At 40.9% G+C, this 23,138-nt stretch overlaps 6 protein-coding genes across 9 annotated transcripts; 4 read left to right on the top strand and 2 right to left on the bottom strand.

Annotated features, from left to right (window-relative positions):
* The first annotated feature begins 159 nt into the window (after positions 1–159).
* On the top strand, positions 160–7,657 carry LOC129593392 (atrial natriuretic peptide receptor 1-like). The gene is made up of 23 exons (XM_055489680.1): positions 160–834; positions 939–980; positions 1,061–1,085; positions 1,982–2,040; positions 2,144–2,395; positions 2,476–2,519; positions 2,809–2,847; positions 3,095–3,178; positions 3,293–3,430; positions 3,512–3,562; positions 3,694–3,867; positions 4,077–4,218; positions 4,353–4,428; positions 4,493–4,745; positions 4,949–5,125; positions 5,276–5,612; positions 5,673–5,979; positions 6,045–6,264; positions 6,377–6,521; positions 6,613–6,661; positions 6,786–6,835; positions 6,928–7,019; positions 7,108–7,657. Exons 1-23 carry the CDS (start codon positions 456–458, stop codon positions 7,156–7,158), a joined length of 3,186 nt encoding a protein of 1,061 aa, XP_055345655.1. The 5' UTR covers positions 160–455; the 3' UTR covers positions 7,159–7,657.
* A 1,054-nt stretch (positions 7,658–8,711) lies between these two features.
* LOC129596508 (uncharacterized) lies at positions 8,712–9,832 on the bottom strand. Its single transcript, XM_055493810.1, has 2 exons — positions 9,567–9,832; positions 8,712–9,407 (listed from the first exon to the last, which is right to left on the bottom strand). Exons 1-2 carry the CDS (start codon positions 9,830–9,832, stop codon positions 8,879–8,881), a joined length of 795 nt encoding a protein of 264 aa, XP_055349785.1. The 3' UTR covers positions 8,712–8,878.
* LOC129596498 (uncharacterized) lies at positions 9,786–11,300 on the bottom strand. The gene is made up of 2 exons (XM_055493800.1): positions 10,977–11,300; positions 9,786–10,586 (listed from the first exon to the last, which is right to left on the bottom strand). Exons 1-2 carry the CDS (start codon positions 11,262–11,264, stop codon positions 9,786–9,788), a joined length of 1,089 nt encoding a protein of 362 aa, XP_055349775.1. The 5' UTR covers positions 11,265–11,300.
* LOC129596517 (uncharacterized) lies at positions 9,941–12,942 on the top strand. Of its 3 annotated transcripts, none has more exons than XM_055493829.1 (3): positions 9,941–10,186; positions 12,090–12,365; positions 12,521–12,942. In XM_055493829.1, exons 2-3 carry the CDS (start codon positions 12,119–12,121, stop codon positions 12,673–12,675), a joined length of 402 nt encoding a protein of 133 aa, XP_055349804.1. In that variant the 5' UTR covers positions 9,941–10,186; positions 12,090–12,118; the 3' UTR covers positions 12,676–12,942. The 3 variants fall into 3 exon arrangements, with proteins under 3 accessions (XP_055349804.1, XP_055349813.1, XP_055349794.1); XM_055493838.1 differs by having other exon boundaries at positions 9,944–9,982; XM_055493819.1 differs by lacking the exon at positions 9,941–10,186 and adding an exon at positions 11,033–11,287.
* Positions 12,943–14,354: 1,412 nt separating this feature from the next.
* Positions 14,355–17,998, top strand: LOC129595352 (HUWE1-associated protein modifying stress responses-like). The gene is made up of 4 exons (XM_055492341.1): positions 14,355–14,786; positions 15,536–15,610; positions 16,279–16,575; positions 17,396–17,998. Exons 1-4 carry the CDS (start codon positions 14,525–14,527, stop codon positions 17,605–17,607), a joined length of 846 nt encoding a protein of 281 aa, XP_055348316.1. The 5' UTR covers positions 14,355–14,524; the 3' UTR covers positions 17,608–17,998.
* Positions 17,999–18,623: 625 nt separating this feature from the next.
* On the top strand, positions 18,624–20,293 carry LOC129597770 (uncharacterized). 2 transcript variants are annotated; one of them, XM_055495450.1, is made up of 2 exons: positions 18,624–18,817; positions 19,658–20,293. In XM_055495450.1, exons 1-2 carry the CDS (start codon positions 18,781–18,783, stop codon positions 19,999–20,001), a joined length of 381 nt encoding a protein of 126 aa, XP_055351425.1. In that variant the 5' UTR covers positions 18,624–18,780; the 3' UTR covers positions 20,002–20,293. The 2 variants fall into 2 exon arrangements, with proteins under 2 accessions (XP_055351425.1, XP_055351415.1); XM_055495440.1 differs by having other exon boundaries at positions 18,631–18,930.
* Positions 20,294–23,138: the final 2,845 nt, after the last annotated feature.

A 23,138-nucleotide genomic window follows, 5' to 3' on the forward strand; every position in this document is an offset into this window, starting at 1 on the left:
CGGAACGCAAGACGTGGCGGGAAACGTGTACATTGTGTACAATACTTCTCATATTGATCCGTTTGTTTAAACACGGGTTGCTTGCTCCACCGCGCAAGCGTTGGTGACGAGTTTAACTTTTTACCACAGACAGTCGTGTTAAATCCCGCGAGTAGATCATTTGCTTACCGTCTCGAATTTCACCTTCCACCATGCGTCGTATTGTGTATCACGATTCTCGTCACCAGCGACAGTACGTCAGTCATGTTTCCCAGTGGTATTCCGTCCGCTCCAGCTATACTAACAAGAGTTCTTCGTTATCCCGTTGTTCCCAGTTGCTACTTGTCTCGTGCCCGAGATGTCTACAACATTATCGCGCAAAACTTCAGAAATACTTTTTCATCCCCGGCATTTTGCTTCGCCAATGCAAAAATGTTTTTGCGATAGGAAAATGACGTTGCCTTTTAATCTGTAAGATGCCGATGTGTACACCGAATGCGGTATCCATATTTTCCAAAGTTTTTTTCATACTCCTCGTAATGTTCGACTGCAATGTCTTCCTCCCAATCTGTGCTGCCAGTGTTAAGAATGTCACCTTAGTGTCCGTGCACGTCGGCGCCAATCCGTTGTATGGCTACTATTTGGCCCGGCCGGCGTATGAAGTTGCTGTGCGCCACATCAGACGGAAATATCCGTTAACGTTGGGGAATCTACAGTACCGCTCCGTGTATCAAGCCGGCTACGATCTTTGCGGCGATGGCGGCGACCATGTGGTGGAAACGTTCGCAAAATATTATTACGACCATCCGGAAATTTTTCAGAATGAGGGAATGTATCCCGTTTTAGCCAGTCCAGGTAAAGTGAGATTCGTATTAACAGTTTCTGGGCGACGTGTTGATAGTAAGTGCATCACGCCTAAATGGTAAGGTACTGTTTCCGGAATTGTCTGAATGTTGCAGAGTGCTCATCCCAAGCGCTGCAATTAGCGGACCTTGCTCGCGGTAATAATAATTTACAGTATTATTGTATTAAGTCGGTAGACGCATTGCAAAATAAAACGACATGTGGCTGTTTTTTGCAGAACATGACTTGCCGTTCTTTACAAGGTGAGCATATAATATCGTTATCGTCTAGACAAATTAAAGCTGAAATATTGTAAGAAGTAATTTTCGATATGGTCGGTAAATGAAAGTGTTATCATTCGACCAAAAATGCAACAATATTTGATTCAATATATTATTCATTTTGTTTCAATTTTTGAAACTGAAATTTTATAAAAAGGTTCAAAGGAAAACTTTTTTACAAGACAGTTAAGTGCAATAATTGCACGATAACTTCGAGCCATAATTATTATAAAAGCCATCAGTACATTTCTGTTTACATATCAAGATAGATTACAACGTGACACGGATGTAACTCTCATGATTAAGCTTAAAAGCAGATTTATTACTAAGCTGGTTATGGATATAACTGGTAAGCTCAAATCAGCTATTTATGGAAATCCAGAAACAGGACATTTGGAACAACTGGTAGCTATTTAGTTTCGCGGTCGGATACTGCCAAGGTACCGTGAAGGCTAGCTAAAATTGGGAAGCTTTTGACCGGCATTCCAGTTTATATCTCCCACTTAACGCATTGAATGCTTAATCGCGCAGGTGTAGCTAAGCGGTAAGCCTGTAGCGTGTCCCGATTAAGAGGTCATATAACCGCAATGCAAGTTGCAAATTCCCTAAAAGTGGCTTTGCGCCATTCAGTGCAAGGTCATGCCCGTAATTTTGATGTTGTCGAACTTCAAGACAAACCCAAAATGGGCTGGGTAATTATTTTTTTCCCAGCGAAATAAAGCTATGCAATACGAAAGGCAAGAACAGAATAAATTTGCACTATATACTTACACGTAATTAGTTTTATATGCATAAATAATTAATGTACTTGGATACGCTTTCTGTTATAAATGGTTTTTTTATTACGCATAGTGCGATTGATCGTTGTGCTCTCGTAGCGTCGCCGCTGACCTGCGATTAACAAACAAGGCTCGGTACTCTACAAACGCTGCTACAGGTACGCCCAGGAATTACAGATACAGAGCAACGTGATGACAACATCACAGTAATTCAAAATTAATCTTAATTAATTTTGCGCACTTTAACGTTGAGTGATGTAGCTTCTCTGGCTGGACCTGACGTGGGTGATGCAATCGCGGCACTCCTTAAGCGATATTCCTGGCGGACGATTACGCTAATCTGTGATTCATTATCTCGTCACGTTGGATTGTCGAATTTTTTTACTATCCAGTGTAGCGATGCCAAAAAACTAATGAAGGCGGAAAGTTTTCCTGGTTATGTTCGAGATATTGATTCTTCTGTTGGTCAAGACTATGTTGAAATGCTGCAGAATTACAGATACCGTAGCCGAGGTATGTATATATTTTTCCTTTGGTATGAAAAACTCCATCCACTACTGGGAATATAAAATGGGACTTTATGATATTGGCAGTGTTTGTTCTTCTGACGCTGCCGGTATACGTTCGACGCATCATGGTAAGTGCCCCGATGCTGTTGAATGATTAAAGATAAATAAATTAATGGTCGCGCATCAACTAAATCAATTCAGCAAAATGTTAATGCAGAAACGCAATAATAAAATACATTTAATATGCGCAATGTTAGCATACTTAAATATGACGATTTTAAAGCACAAACTGCACAACGATTATGTGCTGGTGCAATAATGCAAAAGTGCAGGATTCATAGAACTTGTCCGAAATACTTCTATACACAGTTGCCACGCATCGATTTTTTAATTGCCTTTTTGCGTTGCGTTTTATAGATAACTGCCAGTGCATTAAATATGACTTCCGGGGAATTTGTAAGTACTCCAGCCACTTCTATCCATTAATGAAAAGATCACTCCTGTTGATAACAATACACTGCATCTCGCAGTAAGTAACAGAACATTTGTATCTCTTGTGTTCAATATGTCCCCACGTTTAATTTAACGTAGGTATCTAAACAAATTTTTTAGTGGCTCGGGGGCAAAAAATTATAATGCCGGCAGCGCTAACGCTTTTTTCTAATTTCTACATACTTGTGCTTGTTTTAATTTTTAATTTCAGGCTTTCATCACAATTCAGCCCACGGAACGGCCAGGAATTGTCGCGGTTACGTGGAACCAGAAAGATGATGAGAAAAATAACTCGGTGCGTGCTGTGTAGTGCACTACAGTCAAGTTCCGTACATGTATAGAGTGTGTCCCAGGGACATCGCAAAATGTGCTACTTGACGTTGATTGGCATGCGCTTACATTACTAAAGGTCGCGTTCCAAGCGTACAGAAGCCTGATAGTTCTCAGTGGACAGAATCCAAACTGGACCGAAATTAAATCCCTGACGGACGAACTCGTCGATGAAAGCCAGCGACGGTTTAATATGACGATTCTTTTCGGCAATGAGGTAACATTAGAAGCATTGTCCTGTCAAATAAGGCCGCGTATGTGTTTTAATATCCCTGCTTACTATGCTATCGGATTACAGAGGAACGAACAAATAACATCGGTGTACGAATCAACAATGATGTTTGCTCAAGTACGATCGATAAGTATTTTACACAATAATAATTGACGCCAAATGGATCGCAAAAGATGCCCTTCGTAATAATTATAATTGTTTTATCGGCAAGTGGAACGTTAATTAACGTTAAATAAATAAATATACAGATTTTTAACGAATCGTATCCAGAAGTGTTCACTATGCCAAAAAGTGCCTTCATCAAAACATACTTCAATCGAGAATTCAACTTTGCTGGCCGCACATACGCTACGGATAAGAACGGAGGGATGGTTGATTTTATTCTTGTCAGCCGCTTGAATGTCAACACGACCAATATGGAGGTATGACACTTACTATTAAATTAGTATTTCACAATTCTTTTTCGAATTTTATAAAAGTATGTATCTGTATATGCAGAGTAGTATTGCTAACCATAAGCTTCATCCACAAATCTGTTAGACGCGTCTCACACATGTATTTGGCACGGCAAAGGTCACCGGTAATACTTGTAGCAAAGTTTATAAGGAGTGTATTTGCACTCTGCTTGCAGATAGCCATGGTTTACAACGCCACGTCAAAAAGTTTCGTGAGTATTGTACCGGAATTATGGAAGTGGGTGGATCGCGATGCTCCGCCTCCGGACAAGCCGTTATGCGGCTTCAAGGGAGATGAGTGCGACAACTCCGATGAAGGTTCGCATACGAAATCACAACATCTCGTTATGATCATAACGATACTCATGAGTATCGTTTAGATAGTACAGTATACATCGTGAACTACGTTATAAGAACCGGGAAGCCCTTTATTCAAACTCTTGTTATTACAGACTTTAAAATAAAAATCGGAGCATCGGTTGCGGCGGTTTGCACTGTCTTGCTGGTGGGCTCATTATACGCTTATTGGTAAGTATTTCGTATCTTCCGCACGAATACCGTCGCGATGCGCCAAGTTGTGTGTTGACCACAGTCGTACCAAACGACGCCAAGCGCTTTACGATCCGTGGTGGATCCTGGACGCCGACAGGCTAAGCTTCGACACGTCGACAGACGTATCAGCAGTATTGATTACCAAAACGAAAAGAGTCGTGGAGATGCAGCTTGGAAGAGTGGCTAAGTATAATGCAAAAGAGGTGTATGCACTAAATATTTCGAACGGCATGGGAACGGACCTCATTCAACACATTGCAAAACGAGGAGATCTTTTAACGAGTTTGTACCAGGTAACTAAAACTGTACGACATCCGGTGCACATACTCTGTCAAACGATTGGCTTACATCATTGTTGCCGTTTTCAAGTATATTTATACTTCTATTGAAAATACCTTTCGCCAGTCCTTCCAATGGTTCTTTAATAAATCAGTGCTGTAAGACATTCGCTCTCCAGACTACTCTAGCCGTGACCTTAATTGAATTTATCTTTTAGCTGCACAGCCTTCAACACAGCAACGTAGCCCGATTTATCGGCATTGTTAGACACACCGCGGAATATTTTCTGATTGCTGAACACGGTCCTAAAGCAACTCTGCGTCAGTTAATTGAAAGAGAAAGCATGCCAATTGACAAAGAACTCAGGCTATCGTTATTGTGGGATTTAGTGGAAGTAAGGTTAATGCACGTCCTCGATGCTGTCAGTTCTATCCTGTTAACTGCTTTCAGCCTACTAAAGGTTCATGTATTTTTTTGAGCTATGTTTGCATGTCCAAAAAACGAAAGTTTATAAACAACCAAATGATAAAATAATGGTAATCAGGGCTTGGACTACCTACATCAAAGTTCTGCCGGATTACACGGGAACCTGACCAGTCTGTGTTGCATTCTGGATGCCAGATACGGACTGAAAATTGCTCAAGCGAAATATAATAAAATCCTACATTTACTTCAAGTGCCGCAAAACGCTGAACTGGAATCTGTGATAGCATTATGGAAATCTCCGGATTTATTATTAAATAAAGCCGTTACTGGGACAATCGACAAGAATACCATAACCAAGGAAAGCGATATATATTCCATGGGAATTATATTTTACGAAATTTATACACGATCCTTGCCGTATGGAGCTGCCGTAACTTCCGTCGACTCCGTCGAAGGTGACCTTTCCGAAACTTTAACACTAAGAGACGGTACCTGACTGTTGTTTTTGGTTGTAGAAGCTGTTGCAAAAATGATAGCCAAAGGTGGACCATCGATTTTTGCCGTTCCAGATAAGGTCATGCCAGAACGGCTACAAACGTTGCTGCGGGTATGCGTGGATATTCCCAACAAACGACCTACCATCCAAGCGTTTCGCAAACAGTTCCGCTCCATACGTAACCGGCCGTCAGCATATCTGCTGCATATTATGAAAAAGCTTGAAAAGCATGCTGAAGAACTGGAAGATATGGTGGCCGAAAGAAACAGGGAGCTGGAAACGGAAATGCACAAAGCTGATACATTACTGCGCGAAATGCTCCCAGCGTACGTCTTGTGGAATAGTCATATTAAACAACAGTTACTTGCTTCCGTAATATTGTCCTTTGTAGATCCATCGTACGACGCCTGCGTAATAAGCAAACCATTGCTCCGGAATTATTCGAAAGCACTACCATAATGTTCAGTGATATACCTGTCTTCCAGCACACCGTGGTGACCTTTCCTCCGTTAGCCATTATCACTTTCCTTAACACGGTGTACTCGCACTTCGACCATCTGATTGATGCCTTTGATGTGTATAAGGTCGAGACCATTAGTGACTCTTACGTGGTAAGTGTGCCGCCGCTAGTATTCGCTCTTGTTGTGATACTAGAATGAAGTATCTCTATAATTCTATTAAAACAAAGTACATCTGCAATTAATAATTTGACATCGCTTATAGATGGTTAGCGGCCTTCCGGTTCCCAATGGAGCCGATCATGGGCGGGAAATTTGTAAGCTCGCTATCGCTTTAGTTAAGGCATCTCGGCGGCTACACGTCGGTCTCCCGGAAACGAGCGTCCAGCTTAGGATCGGGATTAATACAGGTGCATAAACAAAGTATCCAAGAACCTGTGTGTGTATATATTCTTAACAATGAGAACCATAACAGCTTGAGCCAGCCAGTGTGTTTTGCAGGACCAGTTGTTGCCGCCGTGATCGGCAAACGAATGCCGAGATACTGCTTGTATGTATAGTATGTTTCTTACTTTTCTTGTCTCGGCTCATGATTATTATAATTACAGTTAAATTGATCAAATTTTGCGCGTTTTGGTATTATCTTTTTGAAGTTAGAGCGTTTGGTTGTGTAGGTTTGGAGATACGATGAACACTGCCAGTCGTATGGAGAGCAATGGACAAGGTATCATAAACATTAAGCAGAACGTTCACTATATGTTCGTACACAAAATATATAGTCAAAATAGTAAAACTGAATTAATGATATTTATTTAGAGGGAAAAATTCATATTAGCATGGGAACTAAAATGATGATTGAAGATCTCGCTACTTTTGCCACGGAACCAAGGGAGCCAATTCACATTAAGGTGACCCAAAATTTACGACAAATTATGTTTATAATACGTACTTAGGTTTATAGCTGATGTCGCCTGACGACCATTCTCTCCTCTATAGGGAAAAGGAGTAATGCATACATTCTGGTTGGTCGAGAAGAATTTCGTATAATTGGCGACAAGATTCCGCACAAAATCCGCAGAAACCGATGAATTAAACTAAAACTAACTATAAGTTTTTGTGATGATCGTGACCGCTTCCCGTATGATTCGACACACCTACTTATCAAATTTTCATATTTTTTGTGATATTCTCTTGAAATTAAAGGAACTAAGGAATGTGCAGTTTGTGTAATGCATCGGTCCATGTCATAATTCCGTAATCTTTACGCCTTGGCAGACCCGTTTTTAAGGGGGGGTTTGCCCCCCCCCCCTTCGGGAGCGAAAACTCTTGAAAAAAGTGCGCCGGGAGCTGGCGCATGGCGCGAAAACTGGCGCAGAAGCGAAAAAATGGGACTGGCGCAGGGGGGTGCACCGAAATTTTCGAAGAAAATCGTAGAAAAGTGGCTCAAAAAAGCCACTTTTCTAGATTTTCCTCAAATTTTCGGCCATTTTCCAACTGGCGCGGCTGGCGCGAAGCCATGCGCCACCCCCTTCAAACAAGCTAAAGACGGGCCTGCGCCTTGGTATGTAATTAATAAAGTATACATAACTGCTGCTGCTGTTACTCGTACCGTTTCATTGAATTACGGAATAAATGTTGACTGGGTGTCTGGGTATAATCGATACTTTTGTGCGCATTATGCGTAAGCAATAATTATCACTGTAGGACTAAAGCTGCACTTACAAAACAACTTAAAAAATGCTTATTGTGCTAGTGCAGTGCAACCTTATGTACCTCATGATTACTTTTAAGATTACTTTTAAGGTGTACTTTTATACGGACAGAATATCATCGGTCAGTTGATTATACGAGTATACAGAAATAATCATTCAGTATCGGCAAGTAAAATTGTTTTGCGTTATTGCATATGCATGGTTATAAAACCGGCTCGGAAATTGCACATTTTTATTATAGTGTAGCTGAGAAATACATACATAATCTGTAAATAGGTTCAAAAGAGTACAAATAATAATCTGTTTAATGTGTGTCTTGTGATTCAGCGCAAACAGAATGCAAATTAATAATTATGAAGTTTTTCATTTTGCTTCATATTGTGTACTTTGTATCTAGAAGACAGTATAGAAGCAAGATTTATGTTGTGCGATGTATTTATACCCAGGTATAAAAAAATTTAATAATATTGTATATATAATACCTGGGCAGTATAGTACGGTATATCGGCCTGCGCGCATTAAATGCAAATAAGGTGAATAAACGACGTGGAATTTTTTACTGCAGCCCTGAATTGAGCGGTTGTAATGTTACAGTGTATTGTAGCGATAGTATTTGTACGAACGATAAGACCACCCCGTTATGATTCATCTTCCATCGCGTTATGAATTTGTCCACTTTACCGGCTACCCTATCAATAGTTTCTGTGTTATCAGACATACTTATGCGTTCTGGCTGAGTGAGTCACGAAAAAACTGATGTGGTAGATACTTTTGCATAACGTTTCACAAAAGTCACGTTCCATGCGGACATGCTAACGTGCACACAGTACTTCTTTATCTGGACCAGATTAAACATTTGTGTTTTAACGACAAATTCATCGGCAGTACACAAAAAAAGTTACCCACAAGAAAATAATGTCGGATATCGGCAATTCTTGAGCAGAATACTAATTAGCGTAATTACCGAAGATAACAAAACATTGCCGTTAAGCGCGCTTGATGTAGCAGACGATGCACAGTATTAATTTCTAAATTTCAGACTGCGCATATCCTAATCACGATAATCTAAACTGATTCGATGGCGGGCTAACTATGTACATTCCATCTTTAGGTGGGCGTAGCAATACCATCTGTTTACTGATGGACTTCGTCTCGAAAAGCACTAGATCTGATTGTTCATCCAACGTGGCTGGGAAAATGTGGTCAATTTTCGCTTCCCGTGTGCCGGCTACAGGACCGTAATTATCATTACGTAATAACAAATGACCGGATACGAATGAATCGGTTATGATCACGCAGCGGTCGTCTACAACAGCAATCACGTGATCCACTGCGATAACAATTCCGTCATCCGTACACACTATGCACTCGTTCCGCAAATAACCTTCGTTTCTTTCTCTTGTTCGGACAAAAATACCATTCTCCACTTTACAACGTTGGAATGTAAACATTTGCGGCGCTGAGCGATGTAAACGTCCTTGCAGTAGGCGATAAACCGTATGATGAACTGGCAGGGGAGTGGCCTTGCCGATAAAAGTGCAGCGGGCGCCGGATACTCCAGCTTCCGGCAAAAATTCGGCTTCTCTGAAACATCAAATAGTCTCGTTGTAGATTAAGAGCAGAATATTAAATTACGACTTTTAGCCTGTAATGCAGTCATAAAAATTATAATTATGAAGTTGGATCAGCCAAAAATTTAATCAGCGATTTCATAACATGATAAAATATGATAAATGGATTAACCTTGACAGTCCGAGTACGGCGGAAACCGCATGATGCGTCGCACTAATGCCTGTGCTGTTATTCCGTGCTTCATTTAATTTGAGAGCGCAGGTGGTTAACATATTAGAGTTGTTCATGATATGCTTAGCGGTGTTATTCATTGCGAGGACGCGTCGAGAAATCTTGCCAATATTGTGTTCCGGTCCGTAGCACGATAGTATATGTAGCGGTCCAAACAGTTCAACCGCGTATGGAATATGCTGCATCAAGTGGACAAAATATTTCATCTCGCAAATTCCAAAGTAATGATTCAAATGATTTTAAGAAATCATGGCACTGAGTTCGAAGTTCGTTGATATCAGTTGTCGTGATAGATTCTTTCGTGCACAGCCAAATAACACGCGAAGCATGGCAAAAAACTTTGTAAACGTTTTCCGGTAAGATGTTTCTTAACACAAATGGCGCGGCATGCTGCATAAAAAATCTTAACTCATGTGCTTTCATCCTTTTATACTCAAGAATATCTCGTGGTGGTCGGTTGTGATGACCAGGAATCACAACGGACATCCATTGCTCGTTAATTTGTTGAATTTTTGTTTTGGGAAGGCGTAAGACAGAGTCCTGTTCACATAACTGTCCCAGTAAGTACTTGGTAACGCCTTCATCGAACTGGTGCATTATATCCAACACAAATCCTTCGACAAGGTCAAAACCTTCAATCTGCGATAGCACCGTAGGGCGTTTCATGCCGAACGTGAGATGCTCTTTAAGAGCAATCTGTCTTTGTTTGGTATTCATTGTTTCCCAAACTGACGCCGCTTCTTGCAACTTGTCGTGAGTTTTTAGAACCGCATTGGGTTTGAAAGCGAAGCATATTCTGTGGTTGATGCAAACTCCAATTTGCAAGCAGTACATACACGACTGCTTAGCACTATGCGATAGCTGTCCCGATACCGCTGACCGTTCAGGAGTGTCAGCCACATACGAGTGTAGCAATATTTGGGACTCGTGGGTAACGCCTTCGCAGTCACTCCAACAAACCTAAATAAAATTCTACACTTTAGAATTTTATTTATATATATACCGCTAACTTATACGTATTTACATCGTATTTTACAACAGGTTAGAATACTGTTTCCATTTTAGCTATGTAAAAATAATACTGAAGTACGAGTAGCACACTAGAAGGCCAGCATATAAGTACTGCACGTAAGTAGCAGGTCAATTTGTGCTAAATATCATGTCGGGATATTTAGTTAGGATACAAATTTATGTAGAAGTACAGTGAGTTTCAAAATACACAAGTATTCGCAATATATACAGATCCGCCAATATTGCAGTTTTACAAAACAAGCCGGTTAATGTCTAAGCGTATACATTTTTAAGTGTGTTTGCTAAGATGTATGTAGAGGCAGGCTTTACTGTGCTTACCGGTGCAAAGTTTTCATTTTCTCTTTGAGATAACTGGATTTGTCGCACGAGCTCCATCAAAAATGGCTCACGGTCTTTCGGAAGTTCACTGCCAGCCCAGATGGTATGCAAAAACCATATCGGCAGCCGAAGCCCGAGCGGTACATTCAGACACTGAGTGAACATGAGATATAATTTTTTGCTGGTACTTTTACTCAAAACTGCGCCGTCACTATGCATAACAATGACAAGGTCGTCGTATCGTGCTTGGAGTTGACGAAATCGTTTCCCGTCTTGAACGTCGCGCATGACGTTACCACATTCGGTTCTGCGTAAGCTGTACTTTCCAAACTGTTTCATCGTGGCGTTAAGGATATTTTGTAAAGGATTGGTAACAAAATAGTTACCATCCTTGTAAACATCTTTTTTTGCATGAGTCGCGCCGCAACAATCACAAAAATGACCCGGTACATAGCTTCAGAAATGGGATACATACACTAAACTGAAACTTTCGCTTGCGCGCACTCCGAATCACTTTTTTTAAAACTTTATGTCATTTTAAAGCTAAATGATTTGTATATGTTGTTCTGAAAATCTAATTTTAAAATGAATTTCAAAGTATTTTAAAATAATTTTAAAATCGGGAAAAATGCTATGGATCTGAATTTGGTTCACATTCGACTTTACAGCAGTGTGCTTTTTATAGCAAAGTTTCGAAAAGGTCGGATAACAACCAGACTTTTGGTTCACAACAATGCATTTGAAATTAAAATACTTTAAATGCATAAATTAAAGTACTTTGAAATTAAAATACTTTAAATGCATATGCATTTAAAATTTTCCGCCATTTTATAATGTGCAATATCTCGGCAACCAGATGTTGCACGCGCAAACGAATTTCAGAACATTGTATACAAATTATTCTGCTTCAATATGACACAAGCTTTTAAAAAAAGTGATTCGGAGGGCGCGCAAGCGGAAGTTTTAGTGTATGTATCCCATTTGTTAAGCTATGGTACAGTGGCATTTTCCTTAAAAAGACTTTCTTATAAAAGTTATATATACAGAACAATTGATTTAGACTTTTTCCATGCACTGGATTACTTCCATTGATAATTGTTAAATCTTTTTCAGTTGTCAAGAGTGTTCCCTTTACTTTCCTAATGGCCGAGGAGGAGGCGAAGAAAAACGGTTGTTTAAAGCTCGATGAAGCCGGCGACATCTTTATCAGTGTGGACAAGCTGAACGACTTGAAACTGGATCCCAAGATTACGCGCGCTTCCAAATATGCCAAATCTTTAATGAAGGTCATTATGGACCATGAGAACCTTGCCATTGCGTACAATCACAAGCAGAAGGGTGTCGGTTTGGCTAAGGTGCTGGGAAAAAACAACTGGCTCGCTTTCTGGAGTAAGTACAAAGCCTACACAAATATACATGAAGCATAATAAAAAAAACTTGTCATTGTACAGCACTGCATATTGTAACGAGTGACAAAATTTCGCTGGTTTTGCATTTATCAAACTAGATATTCTGTTTATTTAACCGTATACCGCTTTTTATAGATCACGTGAAATTGCATCAGCGACGAATGATCAAAAGGGACCCGGCATCCCGATGGACTGAGACCTTGGACGTGGAAAAGATCCAGGAAAAGCTGCGGAAAAGCTATAGCGACCGCATTCGCACTTTTGCGGAAATGGAGAAGCTGTTTTCTTAAGGTTTTAGACTTTCGGGTTTTGGACACGTGTTTTTTACAATATACAGCCCACTGCGACATTTATTTTATTTCATCTTCATGTATCGTAATGTGCTGCGTGGTTTTATTTTGGCATTGCAGTGGAGCGGTGTGTTCTTGTTTTAGAATGGTGAATTAGTTTTCTTCTAAGTGTACTTGTGTTCAGTATGCAGCGTTAATTTTGTTTCTGTTAAGGTTATTATTTGTCAGTTGTTTCATTAGTGCTCTTGATTATCAAAATTCGAGCCAATTAAATTTGCGCTGATAACTTTGCAACGTCCAAAATTGTGTATAATAACATGATTCGCTACAGCAAACGATTAATATAAATATATATTCTACTGAATTCGCAGTAATTATTGGCAGTGACCTGATATACGAAACACACATTTTACCGTCAAAAAGTACATTTTTGCACTAGTACAAAAAAGTCGGAAAAAACTAAAAATTGTCGTTGAGCGGACAAATTTGTCTCACAGGATAAAAACGTAACGATTTAAGGGGTATTGTGAATCACACGTATCACGTGTCACCAAACGTACGAAAAAAAGTGCTGAAAAACCTATCATTGACACAAAAACTTTTAATAGGGCTAGTTTCCTTTCTCATGAATTTCTAGAATTCAGTCTTGTGCCCATTGTCAGCTTGCTACAGCTTGCATCTACTTAATCAACTTACCCTAAACTCTTGCCCTAAACCTTGCTCTGTTTCTTGAACGCCGTTGCCATTAAACATGTCTTGAGTTACACTGTTGCGTTTGACCGCTTGGGATGAACCAGCGTCATCCCAATCGGAGCCACCTGTGTAATTGAGTTACATCAGTAAGAGCGTCCTCGGCCAGCATCGTTGCCGGCCGTACCACCTTTCATCCCATTGCAGCCGCATAATCGTGGTAAAGTCTGATCGCCACCCCACTAGAAAAGCAGCCAGATAGGCTGTTGTTACAGTATAGTGTACCTAAAAGCATAAAATTAAATGTGCTCGCATGCCCATGCTCGCATAATTATCGCTTAAATGCAATGCCGCACTGATAGAATTTCTCACATAATATTATTGTTTCGCAATATAGGCCTATTTCGGATACCAGTATACATTATTTTGTTAATATTACTCGTATTATTGCGGTGCTTTATGGAAGATTCAATAATAATATTTCTATAATAATAGTTATGAGTTCTCGTCACCATAGCCTGGAATTATTACTGCACTGCAGTTGTGTTAATTAAGTAAACGATTGGATCAGCGATTGACTGATTGCACTACCGGCCTGCAGTTTTAACATTTTACTTTAATAATTATCATATTATGCTTAACTGCATTAATTTGTTCGTGGGCAATAGTGACTTACATAATTTAAATATTTTTTAAAACTGCTTTTCATTTGTTTTTCTACGACTACGAGTAGAATACGAATCAAATTAGTGTATAGTACCGTAATCATTGTTGTAGTTAATGAGAAGAAACTATTTTGATGGTATGGCTATCGCTGTAACGCCCGTTCAACACTCCCACACGGAAACAGAGCGAGGATATACAGCGCCGTATTGATGTCCTGATACACTCAATGTGAACCATGGCTTCACGTCTTTGCGCCACATTCCATCGCCTCACCAGTCATGCCTTACCACACACTGCTGTACAGTCAAAATCAAAGTGAAAATTTCTGCACGAATTTTTGCCATGCTGACAACGTGCTTGCTGCGAGTTTTCCTGATGTCGTAATAAACGTGATACTAATTTCACATGGGTTCTCCTTGAATCGGGATGCCTCCTGAATTTCTCTAGTATACCCCTTACTCTTCGTCTCCCCATTCGATCAACGAATAGAAGAATGGATTTTGGTGATAACGAGCGTTCCAGTCCGCAGTCCAATCATCATCATCTGCTGGCGTTGCCCGACGACGACGAGGACGACGGGACGTCTGCGGACCCGTCCTTCTCCTTCTCCATGGCCCCCTTAACGTCTGTTCCCACAGAAACCGAGCCACGACCCTCACGCACCGTTTCGGGCAGTCAGGACCTGTATGCTCAAAATGCCCACACCTGGATTCTCTTTCAAGATGCTGCGGCCAGCACTTCCAAATTGTACCAAGGTATACATCAGTCAGGGCGCTATGGCCCTGTGGGCATTTTTTATGGTGACAAAATGATTGAAAAAAAATACTGAAAATAGAAAAAAATTTAAGTTGAAGGTTAAGAGGTTGGGCGGAAAGACTGTTTAGGTGTCTGCAGGGTCATGCTAAAACACTGAAGGGAGAACCCTCCTCCTATTCGACTGTCTATCAGGGCGAATTACAGACATATCATTTGTTAACTTTTCACAAATTTCACGTTCAGTTTTTCATATTCCTATGTACAACTTTTTTATGCTGCAGCCAAAGCCAGGAAAAATAACGTAAATGTGCATTAAAATTTAGTTTATCGGACTGTGTTAGGACGTGAATTAAATTATGTGTTATTTTTTATTTTCGATCCAGCAACGGCTATGATGTGTGCGATATTACTCGTACTTTTGCAATTTGTGATTGTTTTTGCTGTTAAAAATTTGCATTAATTTTGTATTATTTGAAAAAGCAATGCGTTACACTGTTACTGTGTTACAGTTTTTTTCTTAAAGGAGTTCAACCTGTTCGTTCTTGAAAATACGATTTTCTTAAAATTGTTGTCTTGTGATGTCGAGAATAAGTATTAGTGGAATCGCCGTAGTAATATTAGTTCAGTTTAGTTGTGTAACTTGTGTTCTATTAGTTGCCACATTCATGAGCTCCTGTTGATGTTACGCTGACAATGAGTGTTCACGACGAGGTGAAAGTACCTCAATAAGCAGTTCTGTTTTTTTCAGCCCGCTCTTCCGGACAGGACGGACACTGGCATAATTTCCAGAATGCAGCCCGCTCCATTTCATTGCTGTATAAAGGTAGGAGTATTGTTTTTTTTTGAGTTTTCTTTCTTTAATTATGATTAGTTATGTTCGCTGTAAGTGTAGCCGTCGTAGTTTTCATGTCGTCTTTATGATTCATTATCTGAAAACATTTTCTATTTACTTTACCGTGCGATCCTTTTGGTATCTTGAGGTAACTTTTCACCAACTTTTCTTTATTTCTTCCAAATAGTGGAATTTTTATTTCATGAAATACAGGTACATAACAGATTCTTCCAAATTGTCGCCCGCAAGTACACGTCGAAACACCCTTTTCGTACTTAATATTTTGCGATCTGCTGGTTCATATGATTGCATTTATAAGCCAGGCAGACCTGTTTTTATAGTGCGTTTGATGATCGTGTGGTTGCGTTTCCTTTCTGTTAAACTGCCATCCGTTCATCCATTTCAGTTGGCTGCGAAAGTGGCTGTTTTTATTTACCATTCATTTTACCATCTTGTCTTGTATTTTTAAAGTTCGGTAGGAACTTTTGAATAGCCAGATGCCGGTTGAAAAAATTGTAAAAAAGGAGAAGATAAAATTGGTTGTGGTCGCATTTGAACGCAGAAGGAATAAATTGAATTTGGCATAGCAGGAATGATAGAATTCTCAAGAAAATGTGGATATAGTTACGCAAGTAATTCCTGTTTAATTGTATTTATAGAGAGTCTGGATCTGCAGCAGCGTTCCTATGATAGCGGCTACCGAGCCGGCGTGGAGAAGGCCTACGGCGCTGTGATGGAGTGGCTGGTGCAGGATCCGCGTTACCATTCACGCAAGAACATCCGCACGGATGATCTGATCAACTTCATCTATTCCCCAAAGAATCCCGCGGCCTTAAACATCAAACTACGTCCCACCAAGGCCATGGAGCGCAGTCTGGCCGGCAACGACGCCCATCTCACCACCGACCACCAGCTGGGTGATCTGCAGACCTTCCAGGATGCGCTGCATGTCTCCAGTAAGTGGCTGGCGCTAATGGTGTTTCATTTTTCAGTTGCGTCCAATTTGTCCGTTCTCCGCAAGCGAAGTTTATGCTGTTGCATTATACTGAGTTTCAGCTAATTCGTCCTGGCTTGCCATGTAACTGGGAAAGCTTAAATATGATACTGCGACATTTAAAACTAATGAAATAAAAATTAATATAGAAATATAAAGATAATATTATAGAAATTTAGTGGGTAGAGATATGAAGTCATAGATATAGATAGTTTAATATAGAAGTACTCGTATAAAGTCATTATATTTTGCGTGTCTGTCGTTATATGCGGATCGGTAAGTACGTTACTGGAAGGGAGTTTTCTGATTACTACGTGCGTAAATATGCTTAGCTTTTTAATTTCTTTCTATTAAATTTTGTATTAATCGTCAACAGGCTGTCGTTTCTCCATCCAAGTCGCCGAGTTACGGGAGACCTATGTGTGTCTCGCTTTCGGCATTAATATCGTAGTTCTGTATTATCGGTCGGCAGTTAATTCAGTTATCTAATTTGTCTTACACGGTGCACACTTGTTTTTGGTAATTTTTATTTAATCTAAATAATTAAAATATTTGTTTATTATATTAAATAAAAATATTTGTTTTTTAAAATATTTTTTATTTTTTAAAATATTTTTTAAAATATTTGTTTATTATTTTCCTCCCAGTGAATTAATTCGATGGCCGATCGGTTAAATAATTCGAAGGTATAACTGGAAGCGATATACCTTCGGGCTTCTGATAATGACAGCTTTTGAGGTACGTATAATATTTTTGCGATAATAATATTATTTTTATTTTAGGTTTGAACGTGGCCATGTCGCACTTCAGCGTCAACCGGTCGCCACCGCGCAGCTCTCCGCCGCGTGGCCGTCCCGTGGATCTGCACGCCTTCGTCACGGAGGAGATCCGGCGTCATAAGCGCAGCAGCGGCAGCGCCTTCGACCTGGACGACGACGAGGACAGTCTGCCGCCGGCCGCCTTCAAACGCTCCCGCTACACACCGCCGAAATAACACACACACAGCCGACGCGACCCAGACGCGCGCATGTGTGTTGTATCCTGTGTGTAAACAAATCCAGAGCTGTACAGTAACCCTACAAAGTCTTTTCTATGGATGACCGTCTTCTGTTGCATGCTGTGGCTTTATTACTGAGGCGCTTCCGTATTGCATGTGTCGTTGCTCGTTTGTCGGTAGTTGGATTAAATGGAGAAAGGAAGAGAGCAAATATTGTGTTTACAGTTGTTTTTTTCTCTGTTTGTAGCGGGCACCTGTGACTGCTGTGCTGTGCAGAGTTGGTTGACGTATATTGTTTTTCTTTTTTTTATAAACAAGATCGCTGTAAATGAACTCTTATTTTAGAGCACTTTTGCTTGGCGTTGGCATTAAACACTTCTAACCGGAAGTAGGGGATGCGTACTGTATGTCGGACCTGTGTAACCAGAGGTGTTTTATCGAAGTTGTTACTATTTTTTCTGTGATTAAGAGCGTTTCCGTGGTTTTAGTAATACCGGCACAAGTAGCAGAAAACATTAATTGTTCACATACCTGTACTTGTTAATTATAAAAAATTAACTCACATATTATTTTTATTTAAACTGCAACTCCTTAATTTCTTAGAACACCATGCCGTCCATGCGCAAGCAGGATTAATAACTACGAGACTGCGAGTACAGTACGTACATGTACAGTAATAACGAGTATCAAAGTATCGATAAGTAAGTTTCGCGCTCGAGGTTTCGGAAAAAGATTAACATGGTTTCTGTTAATCGATGGCTGCAGCTTGCTTATTCTTGGATCCCATCTGTAGTGTCGCTTGAGCCTGCAGATGTGCAGAATCTTCACATTAAGCATTAGAATAAATTGCTGTAATTATGTAATAACATGGTCTTGCTGCAATTCATGGTCATGGTGTAATACGTGATTAGCGCTGCAGGTGATGTCGTGAAGAGATTGTGTTCAGTTTTTCTTTAGAGTTCCACGATATATTTTCAAGACAATAATTAAGTACCTGCATTCTGCACAAATTATAAGAGCATAATAATTTGATAGACTTCCGTAACCTTTTTCGTCAATCTCGTTAACCTAATTTTTTGCTCTGTTGTAGCTGTATTATTTGCTCAAGGGTTTAGCGTATGCATCATCAGCTTACGGAAAATATTTTCAGATTATTTGACTGTCTTGGCTATGCGTCTGTATCCGAGTGACGACCGTGAAAAATGCTGTGAGTTTTTTATTGCAGAGAAGTATTATATCGAGTTATACTCGTATCTTTTAAAACTGTCATCATGAATGGAATAATAGTAGCTGTGATTACTATCGGGATGTTAGGCTGCAGTAAGTGCTCAGTTATTATTGAAATTCGAACCTTTAACTAGATGATGCTATCAGCAATTTAAAAGCTAAATACTCGTAATTACATCTATTTTTGCTTCTAAACAGGTAACTGTACCTATAATTTTGGCTATTTTGCTATTATAATCATTTAAAAAAAAACGATTGCCGCATATTGTATAAAATAGTGGCAAACGGAAGCTAGTGCTGACTCACAAAATTTCTGAGCTTAAATTGAGGCTCGACAGTTAAAGGCTCGACAATTACGTACAAAAAAAGTTAAACGTTCTGCAGGGGCATATGGCCAGTTAATAATCATGTCAGCCATATTTGTTGAAAAATCCGGTTGCTAAAAACAGTCATATGCGGAATGCATTTTGAATAAGCGTATATTTGGTACTAATAAAAATTGGTCTCAACATCAGAATCTACAGTCTTTAAGTTCTGTAACTTACTTAAAAATACAACTACAATCGAATCTGTTGTCTGACTACCCAGCTCATAATAAAAAAAAAACATTATTTGAATTAACCTATCTTACATGCGTCATATTTTTTCTGTGCGTGCACATACAGTGGTGTGTATTCTATAAAGTGCAAATTTTGAGAATTGGTAATCTTATAATGACATTATGGCAATTATATTGAACGTTTATAATATACTGTAACTAATTTTAATTGACAGCATCGTGGTATGATCGTACTCGTATATATGGTTTTGTTTTGGGTAGCCTCTGCACAGGATCTCACCGGTCTGATTAACAGCGCCTCATCCCTGGGCACTTCCCTGGGAAAAATTGTCGATGCCGTGGCCGTGGTGTCACCCAGTCTGTTGAGCAATCTGACCGGCATCGTCGCGTCCGCCAACACGTTTTCCGGCAGTGTAGCCAGTTCGTCGAACAGTATTGTCGGCAGTTCCACCGGCATCCTGTCCTCGACGAACACCATAGGAGCCAATATGGCCACACTCAGCACTCTCATGACGCAGATGCGACAAAATCCCATTAGCAAGATCAACCTTCGGCTGGATGGACCGCGAACTAGCGGTGATCTGTTCACGATACTGTTTACCTGATTCTTACGGGAGTAGTTAAGCTTTCTATGTGCGCAGGAGGCGCACACGATTGGAACTTCTTCTACAGTGTGTTTCGACCATGCAACCCGATGGCCGATGCACATATCACAGACGTACCCATGATATGTAATTATTTACTACAGCATGCTTATACTTTGTATTTACTGGCTGCACATGTTGTTATGCATTTTATCGGTGGGTTTAAATTTCCGAAGAAAACTATGTACGAGCAGTACAGACTGTATGTAGGCCAAAGCCGGCCTAGCGAGACGCGTTTCTTGATAAACTGTCGAACTGGTGTTCCACTACGAATTGTTAATGCTCCAGTATTTTCCGTACTGCCAGCTTGATTTTTTCTATGTTCGTAATTCAAACCAATAACTGATAGAGCAGCGAATGGGGATATGCCACAGTTCGGCGGTAGAGGACCTCATTCTTATTGTCTGCTGCACAATACCGCGCGAAGCTGAACAATTAACGATACAGATAGAAAAATGGTTGTATAATGTACGTATTGCAAGTTACAAATGCGAGATGTTTCAGATGAATTTCGTTAATACATTTTGGTAATATAAATATAATGTATTCGGGGAAATGATTTTATACACGGTTACACATCTTCCCGTCTAGTCTCTGCACGTTCTCTTCCTCTTAAATCTGTTTTGGTGATTCAAGGTTGCTTTGTATTTCAGTTTTTGTACCAGAAACGGAAGAGTTTTTCTCGGAAATATTGTTTCTGGTTAACAGAAACGAAGCGTTACCTCACCGTAGCAACCTTTTACTTTAGTATTCTGGAAAATTGTGAATGGTGCTTTTCGTGGATTGCATGTAAATTACTCAAACTTAAAAAAAAACATTTTTACGTACGCTGAAGCCGGGAAGCGTCTAGCTGTTTTTACTGATGTATTTTAACTAAATGCCGGTCAAATTCATCCGACAGAATAACTGAAGTTTGCGTTTACTCGCTAACTTGTCTTAACAATGCGAGAGAAACGCCGGCAAGAGCTGCTCTCTTTTTTTGGACAGGACATCAATGTTAGCCGCCGGACTTTGAGCGAACCGACGGATGCTTTTCTCCTCCTTCCTGGAATGTACCACGAGCATGTGTGCCAGCGAATCGCCTGCCTTTCCTGTGACGGAGAGATCAGTACGATAGGAATAATTACCGTAATAATCTATCCTACCGACCTACTCAACGACAGAGAATGAGCTAATAATCGCAATGTGGCATAACTAAGTCTACGAATCTAAGCGAAGCGAGAACTGCATCTCCGACGTCTCTGTTCGGGGCACATACGGTAGGTTTTCCGGTGACGGTAACGGTATGACTCACCACAAATTTACCGTTTTTCTGCCTGTACCGTACCGTAGATAACGATAGAAAGCGTTGGTATCGTTGGGCATCTCCGGTAGAATCTTGTGAGCCGTGGAATTAGTGGATTATCGTTTTGTCAAAACAGATAAGCACTTAAAACATCGCTCTATTTAATAAATATTTTGAGCAAGCAATAAAAGAGAAATAACATCCAGAAACAATTTATTTTGTGAGGGACTAACACACCGGTCACACCGGTCACGCTCTTGCAAATTCACTTCACAATTTTTTATTTAGTGAGACCGGACCGAGCCCGAGCCGAACTGTGTATCGAGCGTTATCGTTGTGCTTAGCGAACACACGAACTTCTAACGGTGATGAAAACCATGACGGTAGGCTACTGTTATGGTTACCGGAAAACCTACCGTGTGTGCCCCGAACAGAGACTTATTTTAATTAGAAACTCCGATCACTGCCAAACTCATAATGCGAGAACTGATCCCCAAAGTACTGCCACTCACGGACTTATATAGACACGGCGCATCCGTGTAGAAACAACCGAAAGTAAATCCGAACACAAAAGAGAAACGTCGAGAAAGTACAGTGAATAATAGAAAGTACGAGTAAAGCCGTCACTTTACGTACTACATCGCTACCGTATGCTATATCACGTCACCTGTTTGCGTACGGTGTGCAAAACTGCCATTTTACCTACGGACTACCTAACCGTCAGTTCTACCTCATGCTGGCCCAGTTGCATTTATCGAATCAGTGTTTTTTCGGCATGTGCGATTCTTTTGCCTGTTATCTTCATTGTTGTGTGTGTCAGAGTTTGATATTGATCATTGAAAGTTAACGTGTGTAATCTTCCTGTTAATAATATGACTAGACGGCGCGGTAGGAGACCCAATGCGCCTGAACCACTTGCGGCACGGCCAGCTCGCAGACGTCCACGTGCGCGCGCGAACCCTGTTACCCGTCCGACAACAACTGGAGAAAGTATTGGCGCGGAAAGCGCAGGAGATCTGGATGCTCGGATTGCCATGGCGAAACAGCAGTTGCAGTCGTTGTTAGCGCTGAAGGCCGCGGACGTCATCCCTGTTTTGTCGACACCGGCGGCACCACAACCACTGCCTCCACAGCCACCAGCGACGGAAACGACTATGCTGCTTCAGCTCATGATGAATCAGCAGAACCAGCTTGCCCAGCTTACTCAGAAAGTCAACGAGGCCCAGGCGACGCCATCCAACAGCACCGGAGCGAGTAACAGTGTCTACCTGCCGCCGGTGTGGTTGGAGTATGATAAGACCTTTCGTGCATGCCGCATCCGTGATGTCACCAACCATGATCAGTGGAACCTGCTGGACCGAAACCTGCTGGACGGCTGTATAGCCCGAAATCCGCTTCGTGCTCATCTGCCATTATGTCGCGACTGCAGCATTGCGGACCATACGGATCAGGACTGCCTGAAAAAGCTCCAGTTCACTGCACACGGTCAAAAAGACGCCAAGGGGGGTCGGCGTCGGCCCTTTCGACACGTCCCGCCAGACTTGTGCAAGAACTGGAACAACGGGAGATGCACTAACGGGTCAAACTGCTGCTTCAAGCACTTATGTGGAACATGCAGGGCGGCCGACCACACCGTCCACGAGCACGTTTCAGCCCAGCATAAGCCTGCCGCTAACGTCAACGCCAAGGCCGGAAGTAGCGACGCCCGTTTCCGCCGAGAGACTCGCTGAACTAATGGTAGCGCATAATGACCGCGAGTTTGTGTATTTCCTTTTACAGGGTTTCAGGTTTGGTTTTGCCATTGGGTACGAAG

The sequence above is a fragment of the Paramacrobiotus metropolitanus genome, unplaced genomic scaffold (assembly GCF_019649055.1).
Source record: "Paramacrobiotus metropolitanus isolate TYO unplaced genomic scaffold, Prichtersi_v1.0 Parri_scaffold0000003, whole genome shotgun sequence".
In the NCBI taxonomy this organism is placed as follows: Eukaryota; Metazoa; Tardigrada; class Eutardigrada; order Parachela; family Macrobiotidae; genus Paramacrobiotus; species Paramacrobiotus metropolitanus.

What these genes read in the sequence shown, in the direction of transcription:
- LOC129597770 (XM_055495440.1), top strand. Translation starts at nt 18,882, where the DNA reads ATGAATGGAATAATAGTAGCTGTGATTACTATCGGGATGTTAGGCTGC. An exon ending in TATCGGGATGTTAGGCTGCA is followed by an intron (nt 18,931 to 19,657) that starts GTAAGTGCTCAG and finishes TGTTTTGGGTAG; the next exon opens with CCTCTGCACAGGATCTCACC.
- LOC129593392 (XM_055489680.1), top strand. Translation starts at nt 456, where the DNA reads ATGCCGATGTGTACACCGAATGCGGTATCCATATTTTCCAAAGTTTTT. An exon ending in CAACAATGATGTTTGCTCAA is followed by an intron (nt 3,563 to 3,693) that starts GTACGATCGATA and finishes ATAAATATACAG; the next exon opens with ATTTTTAACGAATCGTATCC. An exon ending in TAGGATCGGGATTAATACAG is followed by an intron (nt 6,522 to 6,612) that starts GTGCATAAACAA and finishes TGTGTTTTGCAG; the next exon opens with GACCAGTTGTTGCCGCCGTG.
- LOC129596517 (XM_055493819.1), top strand. Translation starts at nt 11,263, where the DNA reads ATGACGTTACCACATTCGGTTCTGC. An exon ending in GTTACCACATTCGGTTCTGC is followed by an intron (nt 11,288 to 12,089) that starts GTAAGCTGTACT and finishes AATCTTTTTCAG; the next exon opens with TTGTCAAGAGTGTTCCCTTT. An exon ending in CAACTGGCTCGCTTTCTGGA is followed by an intron (nt 12,366 to 12,520) that starts GTAAGTACAAAG and finishes CGCTTTTTATAG; the next exon opens with ATCACGTGAAATTGCATCAG.
- LOC129596498 (XM_055493800.1), bottom strand. Translation starts at nt 11,264, where the DNA reads ATGCGCGACGTTCAAGACGGGAAACGATTTCGTCAACTCCAAGCACGA. An exon ending in AAAATGAAAACTTTGCACCG is followed by an intron (nt 10,587 to 10,976) that starts GTAAGCACAGTA and finishes AATTTTATTTAG; the next exon opens with GTTTGTTGGAGTGACTGCGA.
- LOC129595352 (XM_055492341.1), top strand. Translation starts at nt 14,525, where the DNA reads ATGGATTTTGGTGATAACGAGCGTTCCAGTCCGCAGTCCAATCATCAT. An exon ending in CACTTCCAAATTGTACCAAG is followed by an intron (nt 14,787 to 15,535) that starts GTATACATCAGT and finishes TGTTTTTTTCAG; the next exon opens with CCCGCTCTTCCGGACAGGAC. An exon ending in CATTTCATTGCTGTATAAAG is followed by an intron (nt 15,611 to 16,278) that starts GTAGGAGTATTG and finishes TTGTATTTATAG; the next exon opens with AGAGTCTGGATCTGCAGCAG.
- LOC129596508 (XM_055493810.1), bottom strand. Translation starts at nt 9,832, where the DNA reads ATGAAATATTTTGTCCACTTGATGCAGCATATTCCATACGCGGTTGAA. An exon ending in GCCGTACTCGGACTGTCAAG is followed by an intron (nt 9,408 to 9,566) that starts GTTAATCCATTT and finishes TTGATGTTTCAG; the next exon opens with AGAAGCCGAATTTTTGCCGG.